The sequence below is a fragment of the Gopherus evgoodei genome, chromosome 9 (genome assembly GCF_007399415.2).
Source record: "Gopherus evgoodei ecotype Sinaloan lineage chromosome 9, rGopEvg1_v1.p, whole genome shotgun sequence".
In the NCBI taxonomy this organism is placed as follows: domain Eukaryota; kingdom Metazoa; phylum Chordata; order Testudines; family Testudinidae; genus Gopherus; species Gopherus evgoodei.
The window spans coordinates 87,681,869-87,697,229 of NC_044330.1; the positions used below are offsets into that span (position 1 = coordinate 87,681,869).

General features: G+C 43.2%; 1 protein-coding gene across 2 annotated transcripts in view; it reads left to right on the forward strand.

Moving 5' to 3' along the window:
* Positions 1 to 5,225: 5,225 nt before the first annotated feature.
* LOC115657338 (ubiquitin carboxyl-terminal hydrolase 12) overlaps positions 5,226 to 15,361 on the forward strand; it is a 54,770-nt gene continuing 44,634 nt past the window's right edge. For both annotated transcript variants that reach the window (XM_030575040.1, XM_030575041.1), the window contains exon 1: positions 5,226 to 5,355. In XM_030575040.1, coding sequence (XP_030430900.1) covers positions 5,308 to 5,355 — 48 coding nt within the window. In that variant the 5' untranslated portion in view covers positions 5,226 to 5,307. The remainder of the gene's footprint in view (positions 5,356 to 15,361) is intronic.

Here is a 15,361-nt window from a genome sequence, read left to right on the forward strand (position 1 = left end):
GGATTTAATCAAATTTAGATTGTATTTTGCAGCCTCTCAGGAAGCAAAACCTTTGGGTGTTTGTAAGTTATTAGCTGACACAAATATTGTCAATACTTTTCATTATCATTCAAGAACAGAATCATTTGTTGATAGTTGCTTTGTTTTTTTTAATTGTCAGCGGTGTAACAATGTCATGAGTCTGTACTTACACTGTGTGGGTATGCGTGTCAGCATTGTGTTAGGTCACAACTATCCTTTTGGAAATTTTAACATGAATTTAGTGATGATGATGGACTGTCAACCCTAGAGTCAAAAAAGGCCTACATGCATCCCTACTGTGCTGCTGTGCCGAGCCCAGGGAGTAATGGCGCACCGCAGGCTCCAGTGTATATTAGGGCAGCCTTAACGTGTTCCATTGCTACAAAGGTCTGTGGGTGGGTGATGAGCCATCCCAGATGTGGGAATACACTAGCCACTACCCTCTCCTATCCTTGCAACGCCTTTTGCATTGGAGCCTCCTGGAAGAGAAAAGAGTACAGAGCTGCCTATTCCGGGTCTGCTCCCTATATGCAGGGAATTCAGGGTCTTGCAGCATCTTTCAGTCACAGCATGGCCCTAAGTTCCCCCTAGAGTAGGTTTTAAGATCCAAGAGTATGATGGTGACAGAAAACTAATGTAGCAGAATGGAAAATCAGGCCTCGGGTCTCTAGACTCCCCACCCTATTCTGAGTGCACCACGGCCAGGTTGTCAAAAGAGCTCTGGTTCCCACTTTCAAAAGAGCTCAGCATTCTGAGTGCATATTGGAGGCTAAACTCTTGAAATCTGGCCTTGGTTCACAGTGGTCTAGGGAAATAGGCACAGGAGTCAAGTGACTTAGGAAGCTTCAGTTTCTCCATTTGTAAAATGAGGGTGCTGCTAATTACTAAATAAAACTTGTATTGAATTGCTATGTGAGGGCCAAGTAGTATTGCTTCATAAACTATTATAGTCACTTCCAGAGGTGGGAATAGAACCCAGGAGAATCAGCTGATTTCCAGTCCTGTGAATAAGCACCAGACCATGTAGCTTTTGGGGTATGGGGCCTATCGCCACAGTTTCCAGTTTCTAAGAGTGAGAATCTGAAAGCAAGTTCTCAAACATCCAAATGATGAAAAATATGGCACAAGAAATTTCATTTAAAAATTGTTCCAATTTCACAGACGTTTTCCAGGCCACATTTATTGGAGAGGGGGAGTGGAATTCTGATTTAATATATTGATCAAATAATAATTCAATTCTAAATGAGTTTCTAAGCCAAAGTCTGAATATATTAAAAAAACTTGATTTGAGAAACTCTTGTGATCAACCGGTAAAGGTGTCTTCTTGTGTCTGTCTGTCATTGGAAGCTACTAATTAAAGGATTAAGGTGCCTTTTGTTGTCATTAGCTATTGAAAGCATATGTAGATGAGTAATATACAAATAAGGCAACGTATGCCAAACCACTAGGAGGCCAAAAGAGTGTCACCACAGGAAAAGGCCAAATAAGTTAGCAATGTAACAAGGGATGATGTATATAAGCAAAAATGCTGATAGAAGAACATATACCTATTTAAAAGTCCTAAAGGAAGGCACGACAACTGATTCCAGTACATAATAGCAGAAATATTGTGATAGAAATGCCAGCTACTCTGGCAAAAGTGTTTCTTGTTCTCTTTCTCCATTTATCCTGCTCTCTCACTGAGGCAAATTTCATGGAAGGTTGTTTAAGATCAATATACAGCAAATCTGTCAAGGTATATTTATATACTTAAAAACAAATTTGTCACCTGTGTTACTATACCTCAACTATTCAGCTCAGAAACACAGAACTGTAAGAGACAGATCCTCTGTAGAGGAAAATTGGTGAAACAATCGACAATCTGGCCTGTGGTTATTTTTCATCATTAATACATCATTTCACTCAGATTGGATCCTCAAACAAGACCAGTCAATTTCTGTTTCTAATCAGTTTTGCTTTCAGATTCTTATGCACTATCACAGTACTCTCGAGTTTCTAACCATTGTAGTTTCCAAAACCATGCAGAACTCCTTCTCCAGAACTTTTTTTGTTGAAAGTTTAAAAAGTATATCATGAAACATTTTTATTCTCAGTAAGTTTTGAAAACCGAACAACCTTCCGCAACTCATTTTTATAAAAATCTTAAATTTTAGAATCAAATTATTGAAACAGTTCTTTTAAATTATGTACTAAAAGCCTGAGGCTTCCTAATCTTCTCTTTATCCAATGTTATACATTGTCAAAATGACATTTCACTGAGTGAAACCATATTGAAAGGAATCACACTATTTAGGATTGTATAATTCAGAATAAGAATTATTTTTCAAGAGGATCTTTATTATGTTTGTGTACAATGGGCTTACATTTTGCTAGGGTAACATGGTTTTAATTAAACTTTCCTCGTGAAAACAATGGCTTAAATTAAGGGGGGAAATGTTTGCAAAACTCTAAGTATAGTAAAATCCAAAACTTTTTTCAAAAGTTCTAGATGTTTCACAAACACCCTTAGAGTGGTCCCATCCCAAGTTCTACATGTGTGCATGTTGTGGGGAGATTGTGTTATTTATTTCTGGACCAACTTTAATCGATATTTATTTACTAGTCTATGTTGCTTTTGGCTATGGCTTTAAATATGTGTTTTTACTTCTTTTATTTGGCACTCACACACATTCAGGCAGGGAGCATCCTAAAAAAACATATTTTGCATTTCTAGCATGTCTTCTACATGAGGATGACAATGTGCTTTTAAAACTTTAATTAACCCTTACAGATTTTACAGTGGGAGAGACAGATGAACAGAGAGATGAAGTGATCTGCTCAAGGTAACACAAATCAGTGGCCAGGCTTGGAGTCAGACTTGTCTCCTATTCTTATATTTCAACTACAAGACTATTCTGCCTTCCCTGAAAATGTATTGATAACAACTGTTAATTTAGATAATGTATATCCTCAGTTGTAGCAAACAGACTCTGGACTGGTACATTTAGATGAGCCATTTCTGGGAAAAGAAGCTAAATAAAAGAGAAAATATACTTGTAGCAGGCTTTAGCTGATGCTGTGACAAGACTCGCTGCTGGCAGTTTTTGTATAACTCCTCTGACTCCCAATACACTTTAAACAACAATAGATTGCTCTTTATAGCTTTGTTTGACTTTCTTTGTTCTTTGTAGCAGACCTGCAGCCCAAAGGCCAGTTCTCACACCATGCAGAGCTTCTGCACTAAACAAAAATGGCATTTGTGTGATCATTCTGCTCATTGTAGCTTAAAATTAGCATAATTGTGAAATGTACAAAAATATTCTTGCATTATATAAGAAAATGTAACAATAGAACAGTATCAAACAACTGTGTGAAACAACTCTTCCATTGTCTGGTCAGCCTTTCACTTTGACTCATGGGCAATATATTTTTTGTTTTTGATTCGGGGGAGGGGTAAAAGTAGGGTGTATGACCTAGCAGTTACATCAGGAGATGCTCTTTCAGAGGACTGTCCTTTTTATTCCATGTTTTACATAGCATGTGGGAGTTCTGATTCTGATGGATGTCTCCAGGTGGTACCATACTAAAAATAAATATTTGTAAGGATTTTGTACTATTTTGGTGTGGGAAAGAGGGAACTAAAAATCTAGTTAAAGGTTCTGCTAATCTCATTATTTGTGGATTTCCGGTTCCTAGTTTAGTTGCTTCACTCTCTATGGGAATATTTAAAATAGTACTTAGCCTTCTTTATGTCTGTTTTATTTTTTTAAATAACTGAATGCTCTCCCATGAGAGCAAGTACTAAATGACATGGAAAATGCAATCTGTTCGAGGGAAAATAGCTGCAAGCAAACAACCAAACAGAGATGAAGCCTGTGAGCCTCATAAAAAAGATTGTGCCTGGGAAGCTAAACTGTCCTCCTATCCGTAAAGGTGTTTCCATAAGGTCAGAGCTGAGACACAGGTAAGGAGTAGTCTGTATTATCACTGCCCATGCTGTACTTGTTCTGCAACTAGATACAGGGCTTTGGTATTATTAATCAGCACCTTTCAACCAGACTACACATGTAGCTAATAAAAAGTTATCAGATTATTTCTGAGTTTGATAAACCATTCTACATAAAACTTAACTGTCCAGATAAACTCAGGCAACCTTTCTATTAATCTGCATATTTATGTATTTTAAAACAAAAATAATAATTAGTTCCTGGTATGCAATGTGCCATCAGGCAAAGCTGTAATAGCATTCACTGATTTTTCCCATTGATGTACAATCACCATTGTGATCACTTGCAGAACTGTGCACTAAAATAATCCATTTTGTGGTTCTGCTTAGATAAACATGCTGCAGAAGGGCATAAAATTACTTAATGCAAAACCACTGTCAGGCTTCTTTATCAAATCAAATCTATCGCTAAAATCCAATTTGTTGGTGGTCTGGTCTCTTGTCCAGAATACAGAAAAAAAAATCTAAATAATTTCCGTAAGGTCCTTGATGTCCCCTCTTAGTTTCATGATGAAATATGTCCACCCCATGAGGTGTGGATATGTAGGCCTCTCCTTACAATTATGCATAGCTGTAAACTCGCAGAGTCGCTTTCTACATTTGTTCAATGCACAGCTCAATAGGTTGATCCTGAAGGGGGCCTCTGGGCACTACACTAGAACAATAAATAGTAACACTTCACTCTTCTTGAGTACTTTCTGCCCATGGATCTCAAAGTGCTTCACAAAGATTAATAATATCTCACATCACCTTCTTGTGAGGTAGGTATTTTTTACAGATGGGGAAACTGAGGCACAGCAGTGCTAAGTGACTCAGGCCACTAAAGAACTGTAGCAGGAGCGCTTCCCACGTGGAAGGAAGGCGCTCTAACCGGTGGGTGCAGCCCGGACCTCAGCAGCAGGGCCAGGAACAAAGCCAGGGTCTCCTGACTCCCGGCCCTGTGCCTTGGCCCCAGGCCGCTCCTGTGGCGGTTCCGCTGCTGGCTCGGCGGGACCCCGGGGACAGGAGCACTGCAGGGAAGCGGTGGGCTGGTCCCACGCGCCAAGCGAAAGGGTGACCGCCAGCTGGGGGGAAGGTGGCCGGAAGAGACCTGAGGAAGGCAGAGCGGAAGGGGGCGGGCCTTCCTGGCAGGGCAGCGGGGGTACCCGGCGCCATTTCGCTGCCGCACCGGCAGCGCCCGGACCCCTTTGGCTGTTGCGCCACCTGCGGCTCTGGCTGCCGCTGTCAGTTGGGTGGTTGGGTCCCAACATGGCGTCGGCGGCCGCGAGGGCGGCTGCGGGGTCCGGGGCCGGGTCGGGCGGATGGAACTACTGATGACGGTCCGGAGACTCGCCTCCATCTGTACCATGGTGAGTGCGGGGCCGGGGCGGCGGCTGCCGGTGGTGTGGGGGCCCCCGGAGTCACCGCTCCAGGGCTCCTCTCCCCAGGTGGCAGGAGACTCGTGTCTGCCAGGCCCCCCGGCCTGGGGCGGTGGGGTCCTTCCTCCCATCGCCGCCACCTCCCTGGGGGCTAAGAGATCCCTTCCCCAGGGCCCTTCCTTCTGGAGCCTCCACCTCTCAAAGGGCTGCCTTTCCCCCAGGGTCCCCGCCTGGAGGGGTGGGGTCCTTCCCCCCCGGAGCCGCCACCTCCCTGGGGCCTATGAGATCCCTTCCCTTCATCCCCAGGGCTACCGACTGGCTATTAAGGGCTCCTCCTCCTGGAGCCTCCACTTCTCTGGCGTCCAGGAGATTCGCCTTCCCTCCCCTTTCCCCGAGGGTTGTCCTTTCCCCAGGGCCCCCCTTACTCTGGAGCCTCCAGTTCCCTGGGAGCCAAGAAACACCCCTCTCCCCCTTTCCCCAGTGCTCACTCCTGGAGAGTGTGCCTAGTCCTTTTCTCATGGGAGATCTGCCCTCCCACTCTCGCAGGGATCTGGACACCCCCACACATGCACTCTCCCTGGTATTAGGAACATTTCCCTTATCGCAGGAGCCAGGTGATCCCCTTTCTATCAGAGTAGATATCGAGAATTAAAACAATTTATTAAAATAATCCCTTTCTTCCCTCACCCCACAACACTGTACAGAGCGTTGTATGGTTACTATTATTTATTTAGGTTGCGAGTGCGCTCACAGTGTGCAAGGTGCTTTCTAACCACTCTAGGAGGTGCAGTTCCTGCCTTCAAGAGTGTGCATTTAAAAAAAAAAAGTTTTATAATGCAAAATACAGGGATGACGTGTTTATAAACACACCCTTACGAAACAAGGGGTGTGTAGCAGGAAATATGGAGAAGGAAAGCTTCTGTGGCATTACATGATGGCTGCAATGAAAAATACTTAGGACAGGAAAGGCTGTACAGGTCTTCCTTTTCCTGCCCAAAAAGATTTCTCCAAATATAGGCCCAGAATCATGCCTGTACAGCCCTGCTCCCATGAAGTCAGTGAAACTTGGTGCAGGAATGGAGCCAAATCTGAATAGTAGTTTGTTCCACAATTCAAGAAACATGCCTCCTTTAAATAACCAGTTTGTCATTCCTTTGAGTAGTTGCTTAGGACCTGATCCCATATGAACCTTTTAAAGTGTTTAAAAGTGAGGAGGGATGGACTAAGAGAACTGGAGAATGTCAAACTTCACACTTGCATTTGCAATCATTAGTCCCAAGAGGGAAGCTCCCATAAGCTAGTATAATTGTTTTAAATAAATTTGTAAACCTTCCCTCGGGTTCATATGTTGAATAAGAGTAGCATGAGTTTCATATGTATTATTACTGTAGGATTCATCAGACTGTACAGTAATTAAGGATTTTACATTTATGCAGCTCTTTTTACAAACTAAAACTAGCACATGAATCATGCACCAGTTAATTTACCACTAAAAACAGTTGCCTCTGCTGCAAAATATTGCACCTGTAACACAATAGCACACAATAACTCTGCAACATTTAACAACTCTTCTTCATGCAGAAAAATCTTTTATCCAATTGAAATTGCAGCTGGAATTTGGATTGGCAGGATGCAGTTATATGAGTTGAAATTTGACCAGGCCATTCAAGCTCAATGATCTTGTTCTTCATATAGTTCCATGGGATCTTCATAACCACAAGTGGTCAGAGCCTCAATTTTACATTGCAGCCAAATGATAGTAAGTTTAGCTGCATAGTGATCCTGGTGTGTCAATTTAGTATTTTTTGAGGTGGTCTTCTGAAGTACTGACTAACCAATTTACTTAACTTGAGATCTGCCTGGATCATACTGTGTGGTACGGTTGCAGGTTTATAGTGCTAAGAGCCTGATTTAATGAAAAGTATAAATAAGTAATCTCTGCTACCAGGTTTTCTAGAAAAAACCTCCCAACTACAGGTTTTGAAAACTCCTCACAAGCCAATTTAAAAGTGCAATGTGCATGCATGCACTTATGTTTCCCCACTGTAAACACAACTGAAAATAAGGCCATGGGAAGTGGTTGGACAGTTGCTTTGATGCAGGGTTTGATGCAGAATTCCCTGCCCATCTTGCATGTGATTGACTCAGCCCCAGCTAGTACTCTGGACAAATTCCCCAACTCAACAAGCTGAGCATCAGAGTAAGAGAATTAGGAGGGCAGATGTAAGGCTGAGTGTTTCCTGTGATCATGCAGCCAACTTCAAGTCATGCTTCCAATATTCAGTGGTTTGTTCTTGGTAACTACGGCCACAAGCATGCATTTTTGGATTGGTTCTACTCCTGTCCTGATTTTGCTTTTGGTTGGTGCAGTAGATGAGTGATTAGCAGATGCCCATGTTATATCAGTATTCATCTTGAAGAACAACTTTTCGTAAGAGTAGGTAATTAACCTTTGTCTCCTCAGCAAATTCCAGCTTTAGGGCGGTAGATTCTGCCTGTTTGAATGCTTGTTTTTGTTTGAGGCGAAGAAGTTATTTTTCACTTCTACAAAAAACTGTTGTGCAGTGCCATTGTTGCAGACTGCTTTTCTTCACCCCAGAGAGGACTACTTGCTTAAAGATCCCGAATTTAAGTACAGCATAAAGTATTATGGCATTTTTCATTATAAACATTGGTACAGAAATGTAAAATTATTTAATTTACCTTGGCTGAGTTTATTGTCTAGTTCACCAATAGTTTTATTTTCAGCTAATACAGAAACGTTAGTACAGTATGCCGGTTGCAGTGGTTTTATTTAATTCAAACCAATATACTGAAGTTTACACCTTTGATAATTAAGTTAATGTCTAGTAAATCCAAAATATTACAATCTCTTTTACCATAATGTGAAAATGACTCTGAATAAACTATTTAATTACCTAAACAAGGTATGTTTGGGAATTAATTTTTCTTTAGGATTATAATGATGTGACACATGTAAAAGTGTTTTACATCTTCAAAGTTGTGAGGTAATCCTCACAACACTTCTGTGGTGTTATCTGTGTTTTATAGAGTGGGACACTAAAGCATGAGGAAGTTATGACTTGCTCAAAGTCACACAAATGAGTCTGTGGTAGAACAGGATGCTTAGCTCCCAGATTGGAGCTCCTGGCTTCCAGTCTCATTCTAATGGACAATACAACCTCTTTAAAATAAACAGATGATTAAAATTGATCATTTAAATTCTGTATCTGTACAGTTGAGTTTAAATCCTAACCAAACCACCATCCTTAAAGCGATCACAGACTTTTTGTAGTGTGGATCATATCTCAAGGGTCTCATGGACACCCTCCTTCCCCTGTGTGATCACCCTCCTTTCCCATTCACAATTGCAGAACATCCTGTGGCAACTAGAGTAATTTCAAACATTAGAAACGGATGTAAGGAAAATATTTAATGTATTATAACGGCCTTTGATTGTGATTCATTAGCTGGAAACTAGAGCCAGCACCATGTGACTAGCTGTATCCCCACAAACCATTAGCAAGCTCTTGGTGGACTGTCAGTGGCCTGTAGGTAAGGCTGTGTTTTAGTCTTGGGTATTTTTTAGGAAAAGTCATGGACAGGTTACAGGCAGTAAACAAAAATTCATGGCTCGTGACCTGCCCATGACTTTTACTATATACTCCTAACTAAAAGTTGGGCTGGGGTTGCTCTGGTGGGGGCACTGTGGGTGCTCTGGGGGGGTGGCCCAGGACCCCCACTGGTGCTGGGTGGGAGGCATGCAGTGGCGTGCAGCTTGGGACCCCTGCTGGTGTGTGGAGGGGAGGGTTGACGGGGCTAGGAGGCTTCCTACCCAGCTCTGACTGGTATGTCCCTGCAGCTCCTAGGGGGAGGGGTGGACAGGGGGGCTTCGTGTGCTGCTCCCACCACAAGTGCTGGCTCCGCAGCTCCCGTTGGCCAGGAACTGCAGCCACTGGGAGATGCACAGGCGGTGGTCGTGGGCAGCGCACAGAGCCCCCTGGCCCGTCCGCCTAGAAGCTGCAGTGGCATGCCAGTGGGAGCCGGGGGGGGGGACTCCCCCCAGGTAAGTGCTGCTCTGCGCGCCAGCCCCCTGCCCCAGCCCTGAGCCCCCTCCCGCACACCCAAAATGCTGCTGCTCCTGCTGGCCCAGGAACTGCCCACACCAGCCGCTGCAGAAATCCCAGACCTCCCTGACAGACACGCAGCCATACCCATAGACCATAACCAGAATCTATGCTGGGCCTGCTTGACTTTAACTCTGTTCCTACCAACAGATGTCTTTGTCACATATTCCATGAGGTTCATTTTTCTTTTTGTAAATGTCTGTGATGCTTATTAGGAGAATATATTGGAGAGGATATTGGTGACATTTCCTTACATCTCCTTATGCCCCTTGGACAAACACACGGATCTTGTGTTGAAGTTATTTAAAATCTCATACCTGAGCGAGTATGGTCGCAGTTGTCGCTGCATCTAACTCTAAAGTTATGTTAAATCAGATACTACAGCCTTCAAGGAAAGGAAATGAGATATTATAGGGCCTTCATTAGCCCTGGCAGAACAGCCAGTCTGTAAAGCTTCCTCCCTCTGCTAGTCATAAAACTGAGGCTTAACACAGAAACCTTTGAGTCAGAAGTCAGCTTGTTTTATTGCTTTATCTGTAGCTTTTGCACTGACAGGACTGCGACAGAACACTTGTATAGCAATGAGTGATGAAGCAGGGATCTGATCTTTTCCTGTCTCAGATTCCTGTGATGTGTCTTAACAAGGAGTTAACAGCAATGTTGGTGTATAACAGTAAGTTAATTAAGGCCACTTCCCACTAGAGCTTCATCTAATTGCTCTGCAAAGCTTGCAAGACACACCTGGATAACCCTAATTCAGCATACACATTAATGGTAGCCTTATTTCTGTCTCCCAGATCAGTACAGCATGGGCCTACTTATTGTCTTTAGTACTGGTGCGAGAGAGAACTGAATACCGAGCGTAGAAAACAACTCGCAAGAAATGAAATTAGTATTTTTACTATTCATTTTGTGCAGTTCACTTGCAAATAAACATCAGTTGCCATATGAGCCACATGCATAATCCATATCAGTGAAACTTTTCAATTGTCTTATTGCATTTTCACGGACACATGTTTTTAAAACTTCGTTGTACTGGTAACTTTCTGGGGAAGGTCACATCTATGGATAAAATAGTAAATAATGAGGGGAAATAGTTCAACTTTTAACTCAGACTTTTGTTTCCAATTGTGTGACTTGTCTTACTTAAAATTCAGTTAAAGGAAACGAAAAGTTACTCTCCACTCTAAGATCAGAGGTTGGCTAGTTAACTCTAACAAATATTACTCTTTTTAGAAAAAAATGTAACTGTTGGTAACCCTTGGCAAATCATATAGTATGTCCTTTCTGGAAGATTTAGACAACTGCCATTAGTCCTTGAATTTAAAGCCAGGCTTGTCAATAGCCTTTTCTTTGTGGAAGTTCCTGTTCCAAGGTGTAAAAAAACCCCCAAAAACAAGGTGGTTTAAAAAGTTATTGAGATGACTAAGATCTTTTAATACACACCTTTCTTAGGGGAGATTCCAACCTTCTCTGTTGTCCAGGAGTGTGGTTTTACTTTGCAGTTGGTGGTGCTGTCTAGTTTGGCTCTGAACATTTGATGTCTCTCCCTCTAGTGGCTAGCCCAAAAAGATGGATAAGGAACCAACTATTGCCACCAATTGGAGAGAACTTCTTTAGCTCAAGTGAGTAGAAGTTTGCAGTTTTGGAGCTGGGGTTTTAGTCCCAGCTCCAAAGGGATGTATATAATTTATCTAGTAATAGATCTATTACAGTGGGTGAAATTTGGGGAGCCCATATAAGGGATATGCATGCGCTCTCCACATTGTGCATCCCTCCCTGCATGCTTCTGTGCAGTGGAGATTTGGAAGTGAGGCCATTGGATATAATTCATGGATCCACTGGTGCTGGGGCAAGGATAGAAACTCCCTTCAGTTGCCTAAGTTGGTGTGGTGGAGTCCTCTGATATGACAAGAGGCTGTTATGAAAGAAGGTTGAAATTCCATAGAAGGTCAAGAGACATCACCTTGTACCAGTCCTAATGCTTTTCCTATTTCCATTAGCAAGGATTGGGCTGAGCTGCTCAACAGGCCTCTGGACGATTTTGGTGGCCCATCACTAGTCATTTGAATTGGTCTGTGGCTAGTAGATATCTGGTAAATTATTCAAGGTCAGCTGAGTCTCTGTACTTGGATCATTATGTTAAATTTAACATGCTTTCACATAAAAGCATCATTTGTTCCTTTTGGATTTATAAAGTGAAGTCGTAAGCTTTTCTGGGTATATGAAAAATAAAAATATGCATATCTTCTTGGCCAATGTCAAACTAAATACTTTGAGATAGAGATACTTACTCTGATTTTGTATTTTAGTAAGTCAGATCGTTGCTTATCATGCTCCCTTTGCTGTGAAGCACAGAAGCTAGCAACTGTGGTTGAACTTAAGTAGGAGGGAGAGCAGCAGCTGTTACTTTCTCTCTCTTGCCTCCAGACATCTAAGAAGTCCCAGGGGAGTTATAGAGCTCAACATAGGGACAGAGAAAAACAATGGAGTTGAGTAGCTGTTCTCTCTAGCAAGCTTGCCTGACAGGGAGCGCGGTATTTCTAATTGTAGATAGTGCTGTTCCACCATCCCTTTCAGGTGGTGGGGTTTTGAAGCACTTTTCAATTAGGTCTGGCAATGTGGATCCTGAGAGAGCTTTGGAAGCTATACTGTATCCCTTGGTCTCTACACGGATGGTTCTGGAATGTGTGGAATCTTGGTATACCCATTATTCTCAAGCTATCCACTGGTTTAAGGATCCAAACCCTTGGTTGTTCCATGGAGTAGAACACTGTAACCCTCACCCAATGGAACCATGGGAAACGTGGGTAAACCCACACTGGGGTAGCATATAAGTTTGTTGTTCAAAACATTCACTGAGTAGTGCATTAGAACCTTTTTGACATTGTGCTATGAGATTCTGACAGCTTAAACAGTGGATGGTAATTAGGGAGATACATTAAAATAGCAAAATGTGCATGCGGTGATTCAAGTGGTGTTCTGTATTACTGCATCTTCCTTGCCTGTTCTGCTTACAAGTGTGGAAGTTAGCGTAATCACGATGTAGGAAACATAGTGTACAGGTATAGCTGTCCTCTCCTCCTTGCACACTATGTGCATCCCCTCATCTGCAAAACCAGACTGTTTTAGTCTGTAATCTTTCAGATGTCCGTCTGAGAGAGCTCTGACCTTGTGGTCAGGATAATGGGCTGCACTGTAGACAATCATTTTGTATTGTCCTCGGTGCCCCTCTTGTCTGTATGTTCAACTTCATGCCAAATGATGTATCCACTTAACTCATCATGTATCAAGATGTGAATGCCCCCATTCTGATCCCCTAATAGGTTCTGTTACTGGATTTTAATACTCCTACTTCTCTGTACCAGCATGTAAATGTTTAATTGCTGAAATTGCATCCCATTCGCAAATTCATAATGTTAGGCTTTGCCTTTCATCAGTGGCTGCTTCCATGTTTTCCTAGTGTTGATCCATCATTATTTGGCACTGATATGTGAAGATTAGGCAAAAATTTTAATTCATTTTTAGTTTGCAAAATAGATGCTAGTAATAATGGACTGTGTGTGCCCTTGGGCCCTTTCAAACAGGCGGTTGTACTGGCAGGCTACATGCCTGCTCTTGGGGCATGGCTACACTTGCAGATGTAGAGCGTTTTGTAGAGCACAGTAGGGAAAGTGCTGCAGTCTGTCCACACTGACAGCGGCCAGTGCACTGGCATGGCCACATTAGCAGCTCTTGCAGTGGCCACAGAGAGCAGTGCATTGTGGTAGCTGTCCCAGCATGCAAGTGGTTGCAACATGCTTTTCAAATGGGGGGGAGGGTGGAGTGTGACAGGGAGTGTGTTGTGTGTATGTGGTAGGGGAGAGAGTGGGTTTTTGGGGGGCTGAGAACTTGTTAGCATGCTGTCTTGTAAGTTCAGACACAGCAGATCCCCCCCCCCCCCGCCGCAGCCTTTCTCTTGTACACAGCATTCCACACTAATGTTTGCTTTGTCTCAGAGCAGATAAGCAGCTGGCTGTCAAACCGGGCTTTCAATGGGCGTATCCAGAACAATGACAAGAGTGGCCACTTGACTTAAGGGATTATGGGATGTTTCCGGAGGCTGATCAGAGTGCAGTAATGCAACACCTCGTTCACACTGATGCTGGGGCGCTCCAGCGGGGGCGCATCAAACGTTATTCTATTCACTGAGGTGGAGTACCAGGAGCCGCAGAGTCAAAGTGCTTTATGTGCCTTGCCAGTGTGGACGAGTAGTGAGCTGGTGCACCCGGTGCTCCTTTAATGTGCTGTAACTTGCAAGTGTAGCCAAGCCCTTAGTTGTATGCCTGGCAGGTTGTAGCTTAGATGGCTTCCTGCCTCATAGAGAGGGGTCAGATAGGAGAAACCCTGTCTCAGGGAAGGATCTGGGAGTGAACTGTCTACACCATACAGGCAGAAGGCCTGGGAGAGGGTCTGATGGTTCTCAGGGTTGCCAGGGCTGTGTATCACCTTGTTACCTCTTGCCTTCAGCAGGAGGGTTGTTTTTCTCACGGCAGCTGGGTTGCAGCTGCTTAACACTGCCAGCCCTTCAGCCATTCAAGCACTCTCCTCTGGGCTTATGCCAGCCCTTTCTTTTCCTTGCAGTAGGTGCATCCCAACCCCCAAACCCCTTTGAATTGTTCCCCTGTGATATCCAGCTCCTGGAACTGGCTACTCACAGAAATTCTGGACCTTCTGCACCCAACAGTGCTGTGCACACCAGGTTTACTTTAAACCACTGCTCCTGTAAACAACACAATACTTGTGAACACTTTAATAATGAAATAAAGAGTGTTTATTTAAGAATGAATAAAGATTTAACTAGAAACAAGTGGGGAAAACAAGTTGTTACAATATAAAACCAAATATTAAATGAGAACCTTAGTCTACACTTATCAGTAGTTACCGTTCCTATTTAATAAAGTAGATTTTTCCCCAAAGTTTGGTCCATTGCAGGGCTGGCTGGTTTCTCAATCACCAAGATCCAAACATCCATGAAAGCACCCCCCTCAGCCAGGGGTTTTCCTTAGTGAATGAATCTATAGTGCATTTCCCTACACTCTGTCACTCTGAAAATGGTCTTTTGTCTCTATTCATAGCCAGGGTGATCTCCTGCTTGCTGTAATGTTCATTTTCACTTTCAGGGGATTCTGATAGTTTTTTGTTGTCTCTGACGGTTTTCCATTGAGTGTTCTGGGATGTGGCCTGGGACTACAGAACCTTGCATTACCTCGCCAGTTGACTAGCAAGAGATGACGACTCATTTTTGTTTGAATGGGTAATTACCGAGACACACGGCCTCCTGGTAACTAATTTCTACTCTAAGTTCATAAAGCATTCCTTAAATATTACCCATACATATATCTTGCAGAGATTGAGTCTTGACAAGTTACAGGCTTTCTGTAGATACCATGTACTCTTTATGGATAAATATTGTGTAAGACCTGTCTTTGGTGTAGTGAGTTTGTCAGTTCTGAAGTTAGAATTGTTTGCAAAGAACAGGGAACCCTTTGCCAAGGAGTTTTTGTATCACACAGGGTATCTGCAGAGAAAGCTCAGTTGTAGAGAGTTGTGAAGCTGTGGGGATGGCTACACTCACACTTTACAGCGCTGCAACTGGGGTGTGAAAAAACACCCCCCTGAGCTCTGCAAGATACAGCGCTGTAAAGCGTCAGTGTAATCAGGGCAGCAGCGCTGGGAGCGCAGCTCCCAGCGCTGCACGCTACACCCATAAGGGATGTGGTTTACATGCAGCACTGGGAGAGAGCCGCTCTGACTACACTCACACTTCAGAGCGCTGCCGGGGCAGCGCTTTGAAATTCCAAATGTAGCCATACCCTAAGACAAGAACT